Genomic DNA, 24,009 nt, shown 5'->3' with positions numbered 1-24,009 from the left:
ATCAATGGTGTTAGTGAAGATGGCTTCAAGCTTAGGTTGTTTCCTTTCTCACTTGGAGACAAAGCTCATCTATGGGAGAAGACACTTCCAACTGGTGCTATCACTACATGGGATGCTTGTAAGAAGGCCTTTCTAGCTAAATTCTTCTCTAATGCTAGAACTGCAAGGTTGAAGAATGAGATTTCTGGTTTTGCACAAAAGAATAATGAAACCTTTTGTGAGGCATGGGAGAGATTCAAGGGCTTCCAAACACAATGTCCACATCATGGGTTTAGCAATGAGTCTCTACTTAGCACACTATATAGAGGAGTGTTGCCAAAGATAAGGATGCTATTGGATACAAACTCTAATGGAAATTTTCTCAACAAGAATGTAGAAGAAGGATGGGAGCTAGTGGAGAATCTAGCACAATCTGATGGGAACTACAATGAGGATTATGATAGGACTGTGAGATTTGTTGCCCCTGATCAAGATGAGAAGTATAAGAAGGATTTGAAGGTTGTTCATGAGAAGTTGGACAAGATTCTACTCATCCAACAAAAGAACATTCATTTTCTTGGAGAAGAAGAGGTTCCAGCTCAAGATGGGGAGAAGGAATTTGCTGAGATTTGCTATATGCAGAATCAAGGAGGTTTCAAGGGTTACAATCAATTCAAGAACAACAACCTCTCCTATAGAAGCACCAATGTAGCCAATCCTCAAGATCAAGTTTATCTACCTCAACAGCCCCAACAACACAACAACTACGCACCCAAGCAACAACACCAAGGTTTCCAGCCTCAATTGTGTCTCTCTCCAGGGTTTCAGACCAACCAAGGCCAAGAACCAGATTTGAGAGCTATGATGCAACAATTGTTACTTGGGCAAGCAAATGGGCAGCTTGAGAATGCAAAGAAGTTTGTTGAGATTCAACAGAAGATGGACCATTCTTATAATTATCTCAACATCAAGTTTGAAAGTCTGAACTCTAAAGTGAAGTACATGGAGAGCATCATTGCTTCTACTTCAGCTCCTAAGCCAAACCAACTTCCTGGAAAAGCTATTCAAAATCCAAGGGAGTTTACTGCTAAAGCTATTCATCTCTATGAGGAAGCTATCACTGAGGACAGTGAGATTCAGGATGGGGAGGATTCGTCACTAATTGAAGCCTAGAGTAAAGGTTTTTCACAGCAGACTGAAGCAGAGAAATCACTCGACCAGGTGCTCGACCACACACACGATCGAGTACCTGATCGAGTTGTTACCGCAGAAGCTGTTAAGCCTGTCAAATACATTCCTCCTGCTTACAAACCACCTCTGCCATTCCCAGGACGTTTCAAGGAACAAAAGCTGAAGGAACTCAGGGAGATAATTGAAAAGAGGGAAGTGATGGCTTTGAAAGAAGAGGTTGTCATTGAATTCAAAGAAGAAGAGAGAGGAGCTGCTTTGGAACAGTATGCTCCATATCCTCTCTACCAAGATATGCTACTTGAGATATCAAAGCAGAAAGCTCAGAATCAGGACAAGAGGGATCTTGAGGAGATTGAGGGAGTTATCATTCCAACTAAACTTGAAGACCCAGGTCCATTCAATCTGCCTTGCTCCTTTAGCTATCTACACTTCAACAAATGCTTGTGTGATCTGGGAGCATCTATCAGTGTAATGCCTTACTCTATAGCACAAAAGCTTGGGCACACTGAATTTAAGTCCACCAACCTTCACATAAGTCTAGCTGATGGATCAAATAAGGATATGGTTGGTAAATTGGAAAGCCTTCCAATCAAGATAGGCAAAGCCAGAATTCCTATTGATTTTGTGGTTATAGAGATGAATAAGGAGCTAGAAGATCCTATCATCCTAGGAAAACCATTCCTAGCCACTGCTGGAGCTGTTATTGATGTTAAGGAAGGACTGATAAGCTTGAACATAGTTGAGGGTTTAACCATGAAATTTGATATCAATAACCCAACCAACTTGCCCTCCATTGGTGGTCAACCTTTTGTTATCAAGGACAAGAGTGATTATGAGGTCTCAAGTGAAGTAGAAACTTCAAAAGCTAAGGACTCATCTCATGAGGAATCAGTTGAAAAGCTCAAGGGTTCAGTTCAAGAGTTGACTGATCTAGTGAAGGATCTTCAAGTGCAACTCAACAAGAGGTCTTTGAAGAAGGCAAGACCAAGATTCAAGCTTAAGAAGAAACATGGTTCAAGTTTGATAGGTGAAGTGATCAAGAATCAGCTTCACAGTGATCAAGTTGTACCAAGGGGGATCTCATCACCTCCTTGGTCTCTAAACCAAGCCTGAAAAGGCATCAAAAGTCAAGCTTAGAGACTTTATACAAGCTCACTAGGGAGGAAGTCCCTAATGTATCATTGTACATAAGTTTAATTTTCCTTGTAGTTTTGATCTTTTTATTTTATGTTTGTGTTAGGCAGACCATTTTATAAGAGTATAGATGGGTTTGAGAAGAATTGGACTTGTAAAAATGGATTTGTGAGGCCACTCGACCAGCCCACGAGAGGTACTCGATCGAGCAGCACCAAAGCCCAAGCCCACTCGGTTCCAATTTCTCTTGCACGATCGAGTGGAGGGAGAAGAGAGTTCAAATTTCAAATTTTGGTCAAGCACTCGACCACGTGGGGTTGAGTGGCAGTAAAAGTGAGTCAAAGATTCTCAATTCAAATTTGAATGGTATTGACGCTCCATCCTTGTCTCCTTGTCCCCTTAGCCTCTTTATAAAGAGCTAAACTCAATTCTAGGCTTCTCACACTCTCTCATTTGCTTAAAACAATCAAAATCTAGCTTAAATCTCTCTCAAGTTTCATCTTCTTGCTCAAGCTTAGTTGTTTTGGTTTTTGGGTTACTAACCTATTAACTTTGAGCTTTGAGTCTATTCCTTTCAGTTTTCTTTCAAAATGTCTTCAAGGTCTAGAGAAACATCTGAACAAGCTGCTATCCGTGAAGCTGAAGGCAAGAAAGCTGTTGATCGCTTCTTAGATCGACGTGATGCACAACTTGCATCAAGAAGAGAAGCTGGTGGAAGCACTCGATCACCCACTCAAGCAGGCAAACGACCGAGTGCTGGTTCGAGTAGGCGGTCGAGTGGCGTGACGAAGAAGAAACACCAGCCAGCTGAGGAGGATCCAGAGATAACTGAGAGTGAATAGGAGATGGAATTCATTCTTCAAGAACAAATAAGAAGGAACAAAGAAAAAGGGAAGAGGCTAACGGGAAGAGGCTAACAAAGTGAAGAAGAAGAAGAAGAAGAAGAAGAAGAAGAAGAAGAAGAAGAAGAAGAAGAAGAAGAAGAAGAAGAAGAAAAAGAAGAAGAAGAAGAAAAAGAAGAAGAAGAAGAAGAGGTTTAACTCCAAGCCAACTTTATGAAGCCTTCATGAAGATGAGCTTCCAAGGAACAAGAAATCCACACAAGGAGACCATGGAGAAGCTGGGTATTGCTGAAGAAGTTGAGTTTCTCTTTGAGAAGTGCAAACTAAGCAAATTCATGGGGTTGTGCATGGAGGGGTATAGAGAAGAAAGCTGTGAGCTTTTAGCCACCATCAAGCTGCATTTCTTCACAAGGATGGATAAAGACATGGGAGCTGGTTACATTGATTTCACCATCAAAGGCAAGAAGTATGAGCTTTCACTCAAGGACCTAGCCACTCTCTATGGGTTTGAAGTTGGAAGTGAGGAGAACATGGTCATACCAAGGGAGGAACTCTTTGCTGTTTGGGAAACCATTGGAGATAACAAGCTTTACTCATCCTTCAAGACCAAGAGCTCAAAGATAAGGAGTCCAGTCCTAAGGTACTTCCACAAGGCCTTAACAAACACATTATGTGCTAGGAAGGAGACTGAAAACTTGAATGAGGGAGAGCTTAAGATGATTGATGTAGCACTCAATGGCATCATCCTTCAAGCAAGAGATGGACCATTATCTTTGGGAGTAGTGTGGAGACATATTTTGCTATGTTCCTCATTGACCAATTGACCTATTATAGAAGCTGGGTAAGCAAGTTATACAAGAGGGGCTCAACTGGAGTTCTAACCATTGGAGGCATCATAACTCCAATGCTAGTAGCTGAAAATGTACCACTTCAAGGAGAGAAGGCTAAACCTAGATGGATTGACACTCAATACCTCACCTCCACTCTCATTCTAGCCAAGGAGATGCACCATGGGAAGCACTTTTTCAACTTTGAGCATCCAACACTAGGGAAGACTCAGCTTGTTCTACCTAATCAAGCACTCACCACCATAAGAGAAGGGCTAACCATTGACTTTTGGCCAGCTGCTGAGCTTTTGTTTGATGGTACAGCCCAAGTAAGAGAAGATCAAACTGGAGATGTGGAGATGGCTGATGGGGAAGAACAATTTTATTTTGAAGATTATGAGCCAAGTCCAAGAGATAGTAGAGGAGTGAGAGAGACTAGCAAGAGGTTGACACTTCTACAAAAGTGGAACAAGTGGCATGGCAAGAATTTTGACAAGTTGAGAAGAAGATGGGAAAGATGAGTAAGTCCATCAAGGGTTTAAAGAAGGAGATTACTGAATTGAAGAGTGGAAATTCATCACCAACACCATCTAACTCGTTGAGGAGGAGTAGCTCAACTAGAGCATTGACTAGAGCTGAAAATCCGGTGGTACCAGCAAGAGCCTCACTGCATGAGCCAATTCAGAGGAGGAGAGGTTCAGGTCGCCCAGAACAGCAGTTTCCAAGGCACTCGACCGGTTCACTCGAGCACCCACTCAACCGGTTCACTCGAGCACCCACTCGACCGGTTCACTCGAGCACCAACTCGACCGAGCACCTCCAATGCACTCGGTCGAATACCTGCCCAGACCTTCTTATGGTTTTCCATCTCCAGCAAGCTATCCAGGCTATCCCTATGGCCAAGTTTACCCTCCCTTCCCACCTCAGTCCTTCATGGACCCATCCATCATGCAGCAATACTATAGGCAATAAGGTCAACAATTTTTCCCACCACCCCTCACTCGACCGACCCACTCGACCGAGCACTCGACCGAGTGCCAATCGATGGCCATAGTCGAGCTCCCTGCTTCACCATCTCCTAACCAGCATCAAGACCCCAACTACGCCTATGACAGCATGAGTGATGTTGTAGAAAACTTCTTCCACAACCCATAAGGTACCAACATCACCTCTCCTTTGTAAATACCATTGCATCTCTTGTTTTATTTTGTTTTAAGTCTTGAATCCTCTTTCAAATTTCTCTTACACAGTGGACTGTGTAATTTAAGTTTGGGGGAGGGTTTGAGATAGTATTTGATGTTGTGTTTTGTTTTCTTATTTCAAATTTTTAGTATAATCATGTTTATATTTGCATTTCATCTAAGGCATAGAAAAAAACAAAAAAAATTGAAATTTTTTGCAAAAATCTTTATTAAAAAAAAGAGTGTTCATGTAGTTTGCATTGCATATTAGGATCTTGTTTAGCATGTTTCATATATGACTATTTCATATTTTTGCATTAGGGATCTATGATGAATTTTGCCTTGTTAGCTTGTTTCAATTCAATAAACTACGATCAATGCCCAAGTTAATAGTACTTTGATGCTAGTTGAGTGGTTAGAAACATAAGATTGAACCAAGTTTTGAATTCCTAAATTGCATTATGGTCTAAATTGAAGCATGTTGTGATTTGATGCTATTTCCTACTTATAAGAACCTAATATTGATTTTTAATTATCAATTTGTGCATTGCTTTAAACTCATGGATACCATATACATATTTGGATCATCTTTCTCCTTTTTACCACTCTTGTTGATCCAAGTAGCTGATTTAATCATTAAAATCAGTTTCTCCTACCCTTAACCAACCCTTCTTTCAAGCCATGTTTATTCTTGTGTGTGTAAGGCCTTTTTGGGATTGAGCTTGGTAGAAAGTGTTAGGTTTGAGCTGACAAGAGTAAAGCCTTGTGTAGTTCTAGTTTGCAAATTTTCAAACTAGATAGGACTAGGTGGTTTAATTGTTGGATTTGGGACTTGGTTGTTTTGAAAAAGAAAAAGAAAAGAAAAGAAAAGAGAAAAAAGAGAAAGAAAAAGTTAGAGTCTTTAGGAGGAGAATGTGTTTAAGTAAATCTAAGCTCTAGTGAAAGAATGGGGAAGTATAAGATTGATAAAAGATGGTTTTGGTCAAAGAAAAGAAAGAAAGAAAAGAAGAGTCTAGCAAAAAGCTTTTATGTCTTAAAGATTAAGAAGAAAAGGGAACTATAGCAAATAATAAAGAAACCCCATTCCACTAGATGATTCAAATAAGAAACCTCTCCTAAGGCTTAAAAACAAAAGAGAAAAGGGTACTTGAGAAGAGATGAAGATAAGGGTAGAACTAGGACCATTTGGGATTAGAATGACAGGATAAACACTTTGGGTACCTTTGGGTAGACAAAGTTTTGTTCTTGTATGTGTCTAAGTGTTCTTACCTTTAGCCTTCTCCTAAATCTCAATCCATTTTTATGAGAGAACCTTGATATTGATAAGCCCCACTCTAAAGAGAGACCATCATTGTCTCTAAACCTTTTATTACCAAGCCAAATGAGTTTAAGCATTGCATAAGTTGATTCATGTTCTTGATTAATGAATGTTAAAGGAAATAGTTGATTTGAATGCATGTGGATGTCTAAGGCTTGAATCAGTTAAGGTTGTGATAGGTTTGTCTAAAATCTTTAAGTACAACTCATTCAACTTGCGTCATAGTACTAGTAACTTGGACATTGATTCTAGCTAGTTTATTAGCAAGCTTTAGGAGCTGAGATCCCACTTTCAAACCTCACTCTCCTATTTATGTCTTGTTTATTTGCTTGAGGGCAAGCAAAGACTAACTTTGGGGGTGTTGATGTTCATATATTTCACCTTGTTTTACCTTAGTATATTCACATCTTTTGCATGATTTTCTAGCATGTTTGGCCATTATTGAGTAGCTTTAGAACTGTTTATGCATTAGAGTAGAATTGCATTGCATTTGCATGGTTTTTAGCATAAGCAGGTGATTTTGGATCCTAAGGAGCATGGAAGGATGCTAAGGAGGATTAGAGCTATCAAGTGATGAAGACAAGGGAGCTAGAGTAGAAGAATCAAGGTCCGGAAGTCCACTCGACCACCACACTCGACCAGACACTCGACCGTGTGGAGAGAGGGACACGACCGGCTGGAAGAAGCAGAAGAAGAGGTCACTCGACCAAGCACTCGACCGAGCACCTGGTCGAGTTGACCGAGCCGCCTTCCTATTTTGTCTTCTATCCATTTTAGGGCCTCCCCTCTCTCCTATATAAACCCTTGTACTCTATGGCCGCAAATAGGCCACTTTAGAGAGAAAATATCTAAGAAACCTAGTTTTTACCCTTTTGGGAATTATCTATTTTTTTGCTTAGATCATTAGCCACCTTTTGTATTTTCTCATAAATCTTTGATACTTGTTGGTTCCATAACTTTCTAAGTATTGAGAATTTGAGTTTGATTTCTTCTTCAATATTGTAGATCTTCATCTCATCTATCTAATCATGCAAGTTTCATTGATTTCTGGGTTTATGATTTTGTTTATCATGTTTAGTAGATCTGAATAGTGTGTAGAGATCTTAGGGATGAATTAAGCTGGATAAAGGTTATGGTTGTCTCTTTTGATCAAGCTTGATTGTTTATATATCTCTTCTAGATTAGATGTGCTCTACAGAATCTTTTCCAATGCTTTGCTCATGTTAATGCCCCTCAATCTGGTGGTTTTCTTGGCTATGGCTCTACTTCTAACGTCACAAGATCGTTCGACCGTGACTATCCTGTCACTCATCAATTTTCTCGAGGGTGATCTTTTGAGCTACCGTGATATCTCATGTCCCATGCCGCTACCTAGTGACTGGTTCACTGCTCTCATGGATCCTATCTCGATGTATCCTATCTACTTTTTTGAAAATTGATGTTTTTTTCCTAATTATCGTGATTTATGATACTATTTGATTTTGTATTTTTTGAAATATTTTGTGTAAGGTAAAAGGTTAAATCTATCTTTAATGTTTAGTATATTAGAATTTTAATAATTTTGAGTCGTGATATTTCATATAACATATAAATAGATATATATATATATATATATATATATATATATGTGTGTGTTTTGTTTTGTTGTAAATGACCGTTTCTAATTTTCTAGATATATATTTTTTTGACAAAATAATTTTCTAGATCCAAAATTATGTATTTTAATCGGGAGGCTATGGATCTTCATATGCTTAATGCCACATTTCACTCATAGATTTACTGATTTATATCATACATAGATTAATGAATACTAGTGGTTTATTGATTTATTTTATACATAGATTCACTATTTCTTAGAAATTTTATAGAATTCACAAGTTTGTTTAATGTACCAACGGCTCAAATTTTTACAATAAGAACTAACAAATCTATATATAGCCAACATTTGATATCACTAAAACTTACAAGTATTTATACCAGTGTATCACAACCAATCATTCTAAGATAAAGTACTAAATATAAAATAAAAAGTAAGAAATCTAGTTTGGTATTTTTGTTTGGGCGACTTTTCAAGTCTCATATACTCGAACCAAAATCAAGAATTTCGACCTCTAACAGTCTGGCAAATTAAACGGGTTCAATAGCCACATTTGAAGTCTCCTCTTGCAATGTCTAAGATGCAACTAAACTAAGTGATGATAGTTGGGTAGGCTCTGTTCGATGTTAATCATTTTTTTACGATGTCTAGCCAGCTATTTATGGTAATGTAATAGAGAGAGGAAAGTAATTTTGCAAACCTCTCTTTTTTTTTTTTTTTTTGTTGGAATGCAGTAGTTTGTTTATGTGATGTCTCTAGTTTATTGCTTTATCCGATTCAACGGATTTGTTCATGTGGTTTAATAATAGTTCTGTTAATGTAAAAAGAAACGAAAAGAGGGAAAACGGCCTATTCCCCCATGAATTTTGTTACTTTATCGTATTCATTCACAGAACTTTGAGTCGTGCTTGTAACCACATAAACTTAATTTAAATTTGAATTTCCTACATGAACTATTCAAAACCGGTCAAAACCAACAAATCGACAAACGGTATTACTGTTCCGTTAACATATGCTGACTAGGATGTCGTGTTTGCAGTGTAACATACCACATAATACTATGAAACGATGTCGTGTCAGCTATTTAAACAAAAATAGAGACAAAATCTACCTCACTTAGATTCGAACCCACAATTTCATAGTCTCTTAATTAAAATCAGAACTTCCTGAGCCAAGGAAACTTTCATTACAAACGAATTACGAGATTTATATATATAAACTAACAAAAACACTTTTTCTCTCTCTACTTTCTCTTTTCCGATTTCCTGCAATTTTTTTTTGTACTTGAATGGCTCTCATTATGAATATATGAATCCTTGTTCCAGCTTTAATCTATGGCCTTTAAATTTTTTTCCCTTTTACAATTTGATCTGAATCAATAACTTCTCTTTTGGATCGATTTCTTAGGTTTTACTGGTAGATTCACAGTCTTGTAGAAGATGGGTTGTGGAAGAAAAAAATATTTTGCAATTAATAGATTGATATGATTTCAGCGTAATTTTTGGGTATTGTAATTGATGGCGGCTCGTCGTATAGACGGGAGATGAGAAACAAAAGAGAAAATTCTTTTTTTTTAGGTTTTGTTATTTTTCATCTATTGCAAGCAACATATAAATATCTATCACCGAATAATACACTAATAAAATTGCTTTGGTTCAGTTGGCCCTGTGGTGATTTTGTGAACTAGAGGTTGAGTGTTCGACTCTAGATACATGAATATTTTTGTCTCATTTTATATTTAAATAGTTGAAACGACGTCGTTTCATGATATTACGTGGCATTTTAAACTGCAAACACGACATCCTAGTTAGCATATGTTAATGGAACAGTAACATTGTTTGTTGATTTGTTGGTTTTGACCGATTTTGGATAGTTCAGATAGGAAATTAAAATTTAAGTTAAGTTTATGTGGTTATAAGCACAACTCAAAATTCTGTGTATGAATACGATAAAGTAACAAAGTTCATGGAAGAATAAGCCGTTTTCCCAACGAAAACACTGTACTAGTGAGGATAGAACCTGCACCGGTCAGACCCTTAAATTCCAATATGTTTTGGGTTTAAATATTATGAATAATAACTATATAAAAATATACTTGTCAAAAAGTCTTGGACCAAAATTGGCGGAGAGAGAACTTGGGGACACACAAAAAGTGGCAATTTACTCCGACATTAAAGTTTAACTAATGAAATCATAATGTATTATTATTATTATTAAATTACCTTAAACTAAAAAATATATAAATGAAGTGAGAGAGATAAGGGAGAGAAGTGGTGGTATAACCGTTAACGCATAGTGTAGGGAGGACACATGGAGCCACCCTTATGGTGTCCGACAGTTACATTTTAATAATCTTTTTTTTAATGTACTTTTTAACAATGGATTCTATTATTATGCTTAGATATGTTCCACAAATATTCACTATTTTTCTTCTATGTATGACAATGTTTTACATTATTGCTTTGTAATCTTCTAATATTTTGATAGTAGTGTTGGAATATCATAAGATGTTGAAAATTTATTTCACACCATGATATAGGTAAAAAATGTTCAAAATTGTTAAGCTAACTATAGTAGTTCTTTTTTGGTTCCGGATAGAAACAGTTCCACATGATGCAAAGCCATTGTAATAGTAACAACAGCTTAGAACACCTTAATATGTTGGAAAATTTTAACTTTTATATTAGCCAAAATATTTTTTTTTAACTATTTAGCTAGTAGATTTTTTTGGTTGGTTCCCAATAGAGATTACCTGACAGGATGAGTATTTATCTGACACGATAAGTATCTATACATTTGTTACTAATAAAATTAATTTCATTGTATTTAAGTTCATACTTATCAATTATCATTTAAAAAAACCATTTTGTAATACTTTGGTGTGTTCCTAGAATTTGACTGGATTTTTTTTTCTTTTGGGCAAGAAAATTTGACTGGATCAACCGATAAAGTTTATTAAAAAAAAAGTTCATTACCTATCTATTATGATTACTTGATTTGACCAAGATATCTTCTCAAAACAAGAGTATTAAACTTATATAGAAGGACAAGTTTATTGAAAATCTAACATTCGTCTGATTTAGATACCAAATACCATTAAGTAAAATGTTTATATAAAGAGTGGGACAATTTATAAAGAGTTGTTTAGTTATCATAAATAAAACTGAAGAGTTGTTTAGTTTTGTGCAACAAAAATGAAAAATCTCACCACAAAATTGAATCATCAACATTCATTATTCACCCAACAATGCATAAAGATGTATTTCACAGTTCAAATAAGTAATTGATTGTGAAAGCTGTATAGCTGTACGTATGATGTCTATATTACAGTTGTAAGCCATTGTTAAAAAATTTAATAAAAAAAAATGAAATAGAAAGGTCCGAGAAACTTGAATAAGAAAATTATAATAAAAAAATAATAATTATCGTAAAAAAGAAGAGAGCCTCCTAAGAAACAAGTCGTTATTATATAAAGCCACCCACACCCCCTTTAACTTCTCTCACCATCATCATCATCTTTCTCTCTATCTCTTTCTAAACACACCCATGGGAGTTTCTTCATCTCCATGGGCTCTAATGGCTCTGTTTCTAATGGCTACTTCAACAATGGTGATGGCTATTCCTCCACGCAAGGCCATTGATGTACCCTTTGGCCGTAACTACGTCCCAACTTGGGCTTTTGACCACCAGAAACAGTTCAGAGGTGGTTCCGAACTTCAGCTCATCCTCGATAAATACACTGGTACATTTACTATTACCGAAACTCTAGTGAGCAAACTATGTTTTGATGTTCTTTTAAAACTTTATTTGGTACATAAACAAAAGCTTTATATTTAAGTGCTACTTTTTTTTGCTTTTAAAACTACATTTTCATTTCATTAGATTAATCATTAATAATTTCTAATATTCTACAAAACAGTATTTAAATTTTATTTTGTAGAATGTATAAAACATCTATTTTGTTTTTGTCATTCACCTTAGGCCCCAAGATCTTTGGTACACCACTCACTCACTTTGTTACTTGTGTATGAAAAAAACAGGGACAGGGTTTCAATCAAAAGGGTCATATTTGTTTGGACATTTCAGTATGCACATAAAGCTTCCGGCTGGTGACACAGCTGGAGTCGTCACAGCATTCTATGTGAGTCTCTTTCCCTACTAATCTAATTAATACACAGATCTCAACCTTCAAAATAATTAATTTGTATGAATGTGTGTGAAGCTGTCATCGACCAACAACGAGCATGACGAGATAGACTTCGAGTTTCTTGGGAACAGGACAGGACAACCAGCAATATTGCAGACGAATGTGTTCACAGGAGGAAAAGGAAACAGAGAACAACGCATCTATCTCTGGTTCGATCCATCTAAGGCTTACCACACTTACTCCATCCTCTGGAACATGTACCAGATCGTGTATGAATTGACCTCTATCCTCTCATTACTTACATTGCACACATTTTATTCGTATATATTATTATATGGTGAAAAGTTGTCAGTATTAAAATGGTCCTACTACTGTTTATTATTATTTTTTTACTTTTTTTCATTGTTCGGTGCATTTTCAAATTATTGGTATTATTTTTCTTAACCTTGGGCGTGGCCCAATCTTGATCTTATCAAAAGTAGTGGGGTCTTGTAAGATTATCTTAGACAGAGAGACTTTTGAGTCAAAAAGTTCAACACATTTCAGCTTTCTCATTTTTTGTTTCTTTCTAATGTTGAAATGAGCCTAGCCTACGTGACTCACTCACTAGTCTCTGTTGTGGGGTTTTCAAGTTAATAGACTATGAGAGTCATGTGTTTACTTTAAACCGGTGTGGTTTACTAAAACCGATTTTTCTTTATCAGATTCTTTGTTGACAACATACCAATCCGAACGTTCAAGAACTCCAAGGATCTAGGAGTGCGTTTCCCATTCAACCAACCGATGAAGCTTTACTCGAGCCTTTGGAACGCAGATGATTGGGCCACGAGAGGCGGTTTAGAAAAAACCAATTGGGCCAATGCACCTTTCATTGCATCCTACAAAGGATTCCACATTGATGGTTGCCAAGCTTCTGTGGAGGCTAAGTACTGTGCCACCCAAGGCCGCATGTGGTGGGACCAAAAGGAATTTCGTGACCTTGACGCTTACCAATGGCGTCGTCTCAAATGGGTCCGCTCGAAGTGGACCATCTACAACTATTGTACCGACCGGACTAGGTTCCCGGTCATGCCAGTGGAATGTAAAAGGGACAGAGACGCATAAGTATTCTCGAGGGCTTCAATGGATCGGGGCATTACTATCATTATTATATAAATTATTATGCTTCTGTTCAAGTGATTGATGTCTTGTTTGTTGGCCCGTGATGTTTATGCTATGTTTGGGCTTAAATTATATGTTATTACTTATAATTATCCATATATATCTATTGTTTAGCTACGTTTCTCATGAGTTATGATTATATATGATCTATTAGACTTCGAAAGTCTTATTCTTTAACGTGGTAAAAGTGCATTTGGTATAACATGATCCTGTTTTTTATTAGCCATTACAACGTGACAGGCCACCTTATTCTCTAAATATATGAATAGAAACTTTTGTTAAAGCATAAACAGAGTCTTGTCCCTACCTTCTCTACATGTGGGTGGTTTTCTAAACTTCAAATTACTCTAATTTATTTGAAATTTACGTATATTTTTAAACAATAAATCATAATTATAATATTTAGATTTTATTAATATTTTATTACGTGAAAACGATAAAATCATAAATAATTCAATGACGACACATGATTTAACTACAACTAGGTACTAATCCGCGGAAAACTGCGAACTGAATTTTTTTTGATGAAAATTTGTAATAATTTATTTTATTATTATGTTATTTATAATAGTTTGTGATTAAAAATTTGGTTCGCTTAAATTAAAATTTTTGTATTTTAATTTTTTTTATTGAAAACCTGTCAATAAAACATTTGGATGTAATGAATGAAATTGTTTAAACATTTGTCAATTAAACCCAATTCATGCTATCGTTGTGAAGTAAGTAAAAAGATATAACTAACATGTAAAAAGAGCAACTAAATATAGCTAGTGAAGGTTCTGAAAAACCTCTTTGAATAAACACTTTCAAGTATTGAATATATTTAAATCTCAACTTAATTTTATTTTCCTAAAGAACGGTGTGGTTTAAAAAAATTATAACTTTTTTAAATAGATAAGATACTATATCTATATCTTTTATTTTTTATTTATTAATGTTTAAAATCTAAGCCGTTAAACGAAACTATTATATATTTTATTCGATTAGATTTTTGATAAAAATTTTAACCCCGTGCTGGAAATGTTTTTTGATAAAATTTGTGGTTATATAGATTTTATTCGATTAGATTTTAAAAATCTTAGATGTTAACTTTTTTTAAGTACGAATTAGTTCTTATTAATATAGTACGAATTAGTATTATATTTATTGAGAAGTACAAATATGAAACTGACTTTAAAATGTGTAAAAAATTACATTAAATTGCCATTAGAAAAAATAAATTAAGATTAGTTAATTAAATAAATAAATATAATTAATTAAGAATAAAAACGCTAACAGAACAAAAATAAAAAAATTTAGAAAATTAAAAAGAATCTATTCAAATCAAAACTAATTTGTACTTGAAAAAAATAAAAATTAAAAACTAAGATTTTTAAAAATACAGATAACTATTAATTAAAAAAAAACATTTTCTCTCTCTAATAAAATTATGGACGAAAATTACTAATTTTTTTTTAAAGAAATATAAACCAATCAGAATTTCAAAAACTAAGATTTTATATTCAAGTAGACAATAAAATTATTTTTAATAACTAGATTTCAAAGATTTTATTTAGATTTCAAATTATTATTCTCCTATCATCTTTATTTTATTTTATTTACAAATTGTTTGGAATTTTCATATAATACTTATGAGTTAATAAATGGGCAAAAAAATTCTGCATATGTTGTGATTTGAATTTTTTAAAATGAAGATATATTACTTTTTTTAATGTAAAAGATATATTACTCAATTTATGAAAAAATGTTTATTTTAATTTTCACATTGGCGAGTTGGTAAAACTAAATTTATATAGTTGATAAATTAATAAATTTTATTTTCTCACAATTATAATATTAAAATTACTGCTTCATATTTCACAAAATATTGATGCAAATACAACAAACAAACAATATAAAACTGTAATATACATCAAAAAATAAAATATTATAATATTCTAAAATCGTATTATAATTAAAAACAAAAATAGGAGACACAATCAAATAAAATAAATTGTAGAAAAGTAAAATAAAAAAAAAATCTATTAGAATCAAAACTAAATCGTACTAAAAAAAAATTAACATATAAGATTTAGTTGCTCTTTTTTACATGTTAGTTATTTTTAGTTACTTCACAACTATAATAAGGTATTCATTTAATTGACAAAAGTTTAAAAAATTTTATTCATTAAATGTAAATGTTTTATTGACAGGTTATCAATAAACATTTTTAAAATACAAAAATTATAATATAAGAAACAAATTTTTAATCAAATATCATTATAAATAACATAATAACAAAATAAATCATTACAAATTTTCATCTAAAAAAAGTTCAGCCCGCGGTTTTCCGCGGGATTGTACCTAGTATTATATTAATTGGGAAGTACAAATATGAAACTAACCTTAAAATGTGTAAAAAATTACATTCAATTGCCATTATAAAAACTTAATTAAGATTAATTAAATAGATTTTAATTAAAAACGAAAATAGAGGACACATAAAATAAAATAAATTGTAGAAAAGGAAAAAAAATCTATTAGAATCAGAACTAATTCGTACTTAAAAAGTTAACATCTAAGATTTTTAAAATCTAATCGAATAAAATCTATATAACCACAAATTTTATCAAATAAATTATGAAATATGAAGTAGTAATTTTAATATTATAATTGTGAGAAAATAAAATTTATTAATTTATCAACTATATAAATTTAGTTTTATCAACCCGCCAATGTGAAAATTAATAATAAACATTTTTTTTTCATAGATTGAGTAATATATCTTTTACAATAAAAAAGAGTAATATATCTTCATTTTAAAAAATTCAAATCACAACATATGCAGAAATTTTTTGCATATTTATTAATCATAAGTATTATATGAAAATTTCAAACAATTTGTAAATAAAATAAAATAAAGATGATAGGAGAATAACAATTTGAAATCTTAATAAAATCTTCGAAATCTAGTTATTAAAAATAATTTTATTGTCTACTTGAATATTAAATCTTAGTTTTTGAAATTCTGATTGGTTTATATTTCTCAAAAAAAAATTTAGTAATTTTCGTCCATAATTTTATTAGAGAGAGAAATTTTTTTAATTAATAATTATCTTTATTTTAAAAAATTTTAGCTGTTAATTTTTTTTTTATTATTTTGTTTTTCAAGTTCAAATTAGTTTTGATTTGAATAGATTCTTTTTAATTTTCTAAATTTTTTTATATTTGTTCTGTTAGCGTTTTTTATTTTAATTAATTATATTCATTTATTTAATTAACTAATCTTAATTAATTTTTTCTAATGGCAATTTAATGTAATTTTTTACACATTTTAAGGTTAGTTTCATATTTGTACTTCTCAATTAATATAGTAGGATGTAGGATGATGTGTTGGAACAACAACCCATTAATCCTCGGTTACAAAAGAAACAATTCTGTTTCTTTAAATTATCAAATAAATCATCAGTTTGCAAATGTTTTGATATATCATCTATGATTTTACATTCTTCCATTTTTTAACTAAACAACATATAACATACTTGAACATAATATCATCAAATCAATCAACAACATATATAAGAGGAGAGAAAGTCTCTTTGTTTGAGATCTCTGTTCTGATATTATATAGTTTTTCTTCTCATTTTTTTCTGTCTTAAGTCTTCTTTATAAAGACCACAATGAGACGATAAAGAAGGTATCGTTTCATTGACAAATACACACGTGAAACTCATATAATCAGGATAAACCGTTCAAATTTAAAGAAACCTGCAAAAAGAAACGAAATCAAACTACGCTAGACTATTACATTTTTTGGTTCTATTGCTTTTTTTGTGGCATATAAAAACTTACTTGATTACATACCAACACCGAGATTATAGATGTTTATTTATTTATGGCATGATTATACAAGGACGTTAGGTAAAATAGATATACGTACATGTGGATGCATAGAAAATCTGGATACGTATCTCATTTTCCAATAGGAAAAAATAAAACAAAAAAATAATAGAAAGAAATAAAGAAAGTTGGAATAGAAGAAAACCACCAATAATGATTAGCTTTCACCAACCGGTTTTACTCCAGTTAAGCGATTTTGTACAATGATACCACCAATAATCATATTTAATGGTGAGCTGTATACTCCAGTTAAGAATGCTCGAGAGTCAAGATTTAATAATTTACGTGTGAGGAAAACTAAATAAATGTGACGACGAAAGGGTCACTAGATTAGATAGGGGTAAAATATGTAGAATCACATTCATTATTGTGCCATTACCAAACATATGAGTCACGAGATAGAAGAAGCCAAAGACAGAGTCACAGGCTCTTCGTCTTCTACCTTCTTCCTTACTCATTTCATTTTCACCAAAACCAAAGTTATATTCTTCTCACTTTCCGAGCTTTCCAGTTCAACTATGGCGGCTCCGATCATACTTTTCTCTTTCCTTTTCTTCTTCGCTGTCTCCGTCTCTGCGCTTAACGTCGGTGTTCAGCTCACACATCCCTCCATTTCCTTGGTCAGTCAAACTTAACCGATCATATATGATGCTTTCATATTCTAGTATAAACCGGGAATTTTGGTACTTGCTATGTCCTTTGGTTTAGTCCGGTTTATAATGATCTTGATTTGTTTTGGCAGAGTAAAGAATGTAGCCGGAAATGTGAATCAGAGTTCTGTTCAGGTAACATAATCTCAAAGCTGCTTCTTTGTAATAAAAATTCGCTTATGTATGCATGAGACATGATTATAATTTGTAAAATTGGACAGTGCCTCCATTTCTGAGGTATGGGAAGTATTGTGGACTACTTTACAGTGGATGTCCTGGTGAGAGACCTTGTGATGGTCTTGATTCTTGTTGCATGAACCATGATGCTTGTGTCCAATCCAAGAATAGTAACGAACCACAACGACTCTCTCTATTTCTAATTCTACTCCCACTTATAAGTTATAAGTTATAACTATAAAGTGTTACATTTGTTTTTACTTATATAATATGTTATTATTAATGTGTAGATGACTATCTAAGCCAGGAGTGTAGTCAGAAGTTCATTAACTGCATGAACAATTTCAGCCAGAAGAAGCAACCGACGTTCAAAGGTAACAAATGCGATGCTGATGAAGTGATTGATGTCATCTCCATTGTCATGGAAGCTGCTCTTATCGCCGGCAGAGTCTTCAAAAAACCCTAACTATATAATATTTTTCTAGTTAATTGTTTCTCTTGTTTTCTTTCACTCAAGATATTTGTCCTAGTTTATCCATTTTACGAAGAAAAAAAAATCTAATCTCAAGTATAATACTATACTGTAGTACTTTTTCTTTCTTTCTTGTGTCTGATAAAATATACTATAGTGCTTTTTGTAAAACGGCTAAGGCCTTGTTAGAAGAATAGTGTAGCTGTCCGTGATCAGAAGTAGGGTCGGGAGGAATAAGCGGGCAAGGTGAACAAATGGTTTTTTGGGTCTCCAAACAGATTTACTTACATTACTTGCATGGTGGGATTGTTACATTAAAGCTATCTACGCAATTGCAAAATGGTTATATACGAACCATTGTGTTATGAGCCAAAGCCTTTGATCACCTAGATCGGGTAGACCTTTGTGTACTCACTCGGTTAACTGATTTTGCATGCAAACACGATCCAAGGGTAGCCAACACTTGAGTCCTTTCATCGACAACATCGACATACCAAGGTTACTCCATCAACAACAAGTCCAGCAACCACAACAAACTACGATTGAGGAGGTCATGGATAATCAGAATGGTCCACCAGCTCCTCAAGAGAGGACCAACATAGGAGCAGGAGATGCTCCATCTACTCACACTCAAAGACATGACATTGTGCCACCTGCTGTTGAAAACAACAACTTTGAGATCAAGAGTAGTCTCATCCAGATGATACAAAGCAAAAAATTTCATGGTCTGCCAATGGAGGACCCATTGGATCATCTGGATGAGTTCGATAGGCTCTGTAACCTAAGAAAGATAAATGGAGTTAGTGAAGATGGATTCAAACTCCGACTTTTCCCATTTTCTTTGGGAGACAAAGCACACATCTGGGACAAATCACTCCCCAAGGAGTCCATCACCACTTGGGAAGTATGCAAAAGGCATTTCTAGCCAAATTTTACTCCAACTCCAGAACCGCAAGGCTGCGAAATGACATCTCCAGCTTTGTTCAGAAAAGCAATGAGACGTTCAGTGAAGCTTGGGAACGTTTCAAGGGATACACAAGCAGATACCCTCACCATGGATTCAGTAATGCATCATTGCTAAGTACACTCTACCGAGGAGTAGTCCCTAAGATAAGGATGTTGCTGGACACCGCTAGTAATGGTAATTTCCACAAAAAGGATGTTGATGAAGGTTGGGATCTAGTGGAGAACTTAGCCCAATCTGATGGGCATTACAATGAAGAGTATGATCGCACAATACGCTCTTCTGGAGAGGATGATGCCAAGTACAAGAGAGACATGAAAGCCCTCAATGACAAATTGGATAAGCTCCTCAGCCAGCAGCAGCATGTCCATGCCATCTCAGAAGAAGACCAGTTTCAGCAACAAGATGGGGAGAGTGCTCAGCTAGAGGATGTGAACTACATCAACGACCAAGGCGGTTACAATAAAGGGTACAACAACTACATCCCAAATCACCAGAGTAACCGCCCAATAACCTCACACATTTCCTCATCCCTCGATTTGCTCTCAATGATGCACCAAGTCCTGTCATCTCAGAAGACCGATGCCGTACAGATAAATACAAGATTCGATGATCTCGCCAACCGCTTATCTGCCAATTATCAGAAACTATACATCAAGTTTGATGCTTTGAGCTCTCGAATTCAGATGCTTACAGATAAATTGGCTTCAACTTTAAAAAGTCAGGAGTCTGCGCTCGCCATAGCCCTACGGAGTAGACGCCACTTACCACCTGTGAGGCACCACCAAACATCACTGCGGACAGCAATGACTTAGATGGGGAGGATCTCCGTGAGCCACCCACTCCTGCTCATCCACCAAACCATTCCACAGAGCAACCCGACCCTGTACCCGATCACACCACCCAGATAGATGATCGGGTAGACATTCCAGTCAGTCCACTACATACAGACAAACCAGGAAGAGAGAAATGGAAAGAGAGGCGATTCATCCCTCCACCTTACAAGCCACCGTTGCCATTTCCTGGACGGTTTCGCAAAGAACTTCTTGAGAAATACAAGGCATTGTTCGAAAAACAGATGAAGGTGCTCGAGCTTCGCATGCCTCTAATGGATGCCTTCACCCTCATACCCCCTTACCAGAAATTCCTGAAAGATGCGCTGATAGAGCGGATCAAACAAGTTCAAGGAATGGTCATACTCAATCACGAATGTAGTGTTATCATCCAGAGAACTATTGCATCTAAGAAACTGAGCGACCCGGGATTGTTCACGTTACCTTGCTCGATCGGACCTTTGACGTTTGGAAGATGTCTCTGTGACTTGGGGGCATCAATCATCTTAATGCCTATAACTGTAGCCAAACGTCTTGGATTTGAGAAATTCAAGCCCACCGACATCCAACTAGTTATGGCGGATCAAACTACAAGGTTGCCGAGGGGAGTATTGGAAGACTTGCCGGTCAAGGTAGGGTAAGTAGACGTACCAACCGACTTCATGGTCTTGGAGATGGATGTAGAACCAAGGGATCCGCTAATCTTAGGACGACCATTTTTAGCCACCGCAGGAGCAATGATAAATGTGAGGAACGGGAAGATCGATCTGAAGCTGGGGGAAGACCTTACCATGCAGTTTGACATTCGGGAAACTATGAAAAAGCCCAAAATCGCGGGGCAAACTTTCTGGATAGAGGAGTTGGAAAAATTACGTGAGGAGGCGTTTGAGGAGATAACACTCGGGGATAGCCTACAGACAGCTCTAACAAAAGATGGTGAGGAGGGATTCGTACACCAAGAAACAGAGCTCTATAAAGAATTGCTTGACACTTATCGAGCAATCATCAAGCCGGAGTTAAGTGAGGACATGAGGGAGGCTGAGAAGGAGACAATGATGCTCGACAACCGAAGCTTGAACAAATCAATTGTCACCTCCTGCGTCATGTCATGTAGCTGCTCAACACCAGACCACCCGATCACCAGCCCGATAACTAACACGACCATCCCACCGAGCAGGATGATTGAGCACCACTCCGAGTCGCAACTCCAAACCACTGATGATTGGTCCCAGTTAAAGGCACCTAAAGTAGAACTCAAACCTCTTCCGTCCGGGATAAAGTACACCTTCTTGGGACCTAATTCAACCTATCCAGTTATCGTCAATTCTAGCTTGTCCGAAAAAGAGCTGAAATTGCTTTGCACTCAGTTAAGAAATTATAGAGGAGCAATAGGCTACACTCTAGAAGACATCAAGGGTATGTCCCCTGATCTCTGCACCCATAGGATAAACCTAGAGGACGAATCGTATTCTAGTGTAGAACCTCAGCGTCGGCTGAATCCGAACCTGAAAGAAGTGGTGAAAAAGGAAATCCTGAAGTTGCTCGATGCTAGAGTTATCTACCCCATCTCTGATAGTACTTGGGTATCCCTGGTGCACTGCGTTCCGAAGAAAGGTGGAATCACCGTTGTCAAAAACGAGAAAGATGAGCTAATTCTCACAAGGACAATAACCGGTCATCGAATGTGTATTGACTATAGGAAGCTTAATGCGGCCTCTAGGAAAGATCACTTTCCCCTGCCTTTCATCGACCAGATGCTGGAAAGGCTCGCTTACCATCCCTACTACTGTTCCCTTGACGGGTACAGTGGATTTTTTTAAATCCCTATACACCCTGCCGACCAGGAGAAAACGACATTCACCTACCCTTATGGTACTTTTGCCTATAAGAGGATGCCCTTTGGTTTGTGCAACGCTCCCGCAACTTTTCAAAGATGCATGACGTCTATCTTCTCGGATTTAATAGAAGAGATGGTGGAGATTTTCATGGATGACTTCTCGGTTTATGGAGCCTCTTTCTCATCCTGTCTTCCAATCCTCTGCAAGGTACTCAAAAGGTGTGAAGAGACCAACCTAGTGTTAAATTGGGAAAAGTGCCACTTTATGGTTCAGGAGGAGATAGTTGAAAGACCCCGACTCGGACGTCCCAGCGTCTGCGGTCACGGCTTCCGTTCGGCCCTATTCCTGGCCGAATATCCTCTAACTCGTCCACTTAGCTTTGGCTCACGGCCTTGCTTTGTAGACCTTTATACGCAGCTGAATATCATTTTAACCTTAACCCATCCCTTTGTGCTTAACCATACAACCAACCAACCCCACAGGCCTGCACAGATTAGGGATAGGGACTTATAGTCCCTTCGGTTCACGGCAATCGGTTGCGCTGTCGGCTTCCCGTTCCACTCGTGTCCAAAGCTTGTTACCGGACATACCGTTCGTTGACCTATCGGTCATACCTTGATTCCTCGGTCAACTCGTCGGTCTTGGTATCAGAGCCAGGTCCGATCGAACGATCCGAACCCATAATCGAATCGTTGATAGACCTCCGACCAGGCCGATACTTCCGACGGACTTGCCGACCACCCGACCGATTGATCCAACCTACAGCTCGTATTGTTGATCTTTTGATCGCCCGATCCGACTAGCGATCGAATCACCCGTCAATCCTCGATCGATCCGTCCATTGGACGCGGATCGTCGATGCCCCTTTTGATCGGTCCGATGCTACGATCGAACCGTCGATTGTCCTGCGATCAGTCTGACTCCATGTCTGAACTGCCGCTAATCCTTCGATCGGCTCGACCCAATTGTCGAACCATCGCTCGTCTCATCGTACCGTCGATAGAGAGGTAGCGTGCGCATCAGTTCGGACGATGTACCGTAGTATTCGCCGAGCCGCACCCCCTTTTCTTCTTAGGCGTTGATGGACGAATGAATGGACGATGGTGGTCCTCTAGAAATGAAAGCAACGCCCTCTATTTATAGGGCCCTGGCCGAAGTCTAGGTCCCAAAAGGTACCTGTCCGACGAGATTCTTCGATCGTGTACGTTCGGCCGTGCCTGTCCGGCTGTGCCTGTTCGGCCATGACCGATCGTTCGTGTCGGTTCGGTCATGCCTGTTCGGTCATGATGCCTGTTCGGTCACCCCTGTCTGGTCGTGCCTGTTCGGTCACGACTGTTCGTCCATGCCTGTTCGTCACCGTGTCCCATGACCGAGATCCGAGCTCCCAGCAGACTCGTTCACTGTCCACTACAGTCCAGCTGGCCGAGCTCGGTCGAGCTTCCTGGCAGCTGGTCGAGCTGACTCTAGCTGTCCGAGAGCTGTCCGCAGCTGACTGAACTTGTTCATCGAGCTCGCGGAGCTCTTTAAGCTCATATTCCAGCTAGTTGAGCTAGTAGCTTAGCTACTCAAGCTCATTTAGCTATCAATTCCCTCAAAACAAGTTGCCCCTCTTTAGGATCGCGGGACGCGGACGTGACAATAGTCCTAGGCCACAAGATCTCATAAAATGGGATAGAGGTTAACAAAGCTAAGATAGAAGTGATGTTTTAACTGCAACCTCCTAAATCCGTTAAAGATGTCAGAAGCTTCCTGGGTCACACGGGGTTCTACGGGCGATTTATTAAAGACTTCTCTAAGATTGCGCGACCGTTAACGCGGC

At 36.7% G+C, this 24,009-nt stretch overlaps 2 protein-coding genes and 2 non-coding genes across 4 annotated transcripts; 2 read left to right on the top strand and 2 right to left on the bottom strand.

The window, feature by feature from the left end:
• Nucleotides 1-165: 165 nt before the first annotated feature.
• On the bottom strand, nt 166-272 carry LOC147926849 (small nucleolar RNA R71). The gene has a single exon (XR_015583059.1). It is a non-coding gene; the product is annotated as a small nucleolar RNA R71 (small nucleolar RNA).
• Nucleotides 273-11,422: 11,150 nt separating this feature from the next.
• Nucleotides 11,423-13,554, top strand: LOC104747228 (xyloglucan endotransglucosylase/hydrolase protein 4-like). The gene is made up of 4 exons (XM_010468826.3): nt 11,423-11,811; nt 12,110-12,210; nt 12,292-12,485; nt 12,921-13,554. The coding sequence occupies exons 1-4, from the start codon at nt 11,616-11,618 to the stop codon at nt 13,318-13,320; spliced, it is 891 nt and encodes a 296-aa protein (XP_010467128.1). The 5' UTR covers nt 11,423-11,615; the 3' UTR covers nt 13,321-13,554.
• Nucleotides 13,555-17,483: 3,929 nt separating this feature from the next.
• On the top strand, nt 17,484-18,726 carry LOC104699368 (phospholipase A2-alpha). Its single transcript, XM_010468827.3, has 4 exons — nt 17,484-17,876; nt 17,999-18,041; nt 18,128-18,253; nt 18,374-18,726. The coding sequence occupies exons 1-4, from the start codon at nt 17,643-17,645 to the stop codon at nt 18,547-18,549; spliced, it is 579 nt and encodes a 192-aa protein (XP_010467129.1). The 5' UTR covers nt 17,484-17,642; the 3' UTR covers nt 18,550-18,726.
• A 783-nt stretch (nt 18,727-19,509) lies between these two features.
• Nucleotides 19,510-19,616, bottom strand: LOC147926848 (small nucleolar RNA R71). Its single transcript, XR_015583166.1, has one exon. It is a non-coding gene; the product is annotated as a small nucleolar RNA R71 (small nucleolar RNA).
• Nucleotides 19,617-24,009: the final 4,393 nt, after the last annotated feature.

Source organism: Camelina sativa, chromosome 15 (assembly GCF_030686135.1).
Source record: "Camelina sativa cultivar CO46 ecotype springtype chromosome 15, ASM3068613v1".
Taxonomy (NCBI): Eukaryota; Viridiplantae; Streptophyta; class Magnoliopsida; order Brassicales; family Brassicaceae; genus Camelina; species Camelina sativa.
Note: the sequence above shows the minus strand (reverse complement) of the source record. Positions and strands in the feature narration are given on the sequence as shown.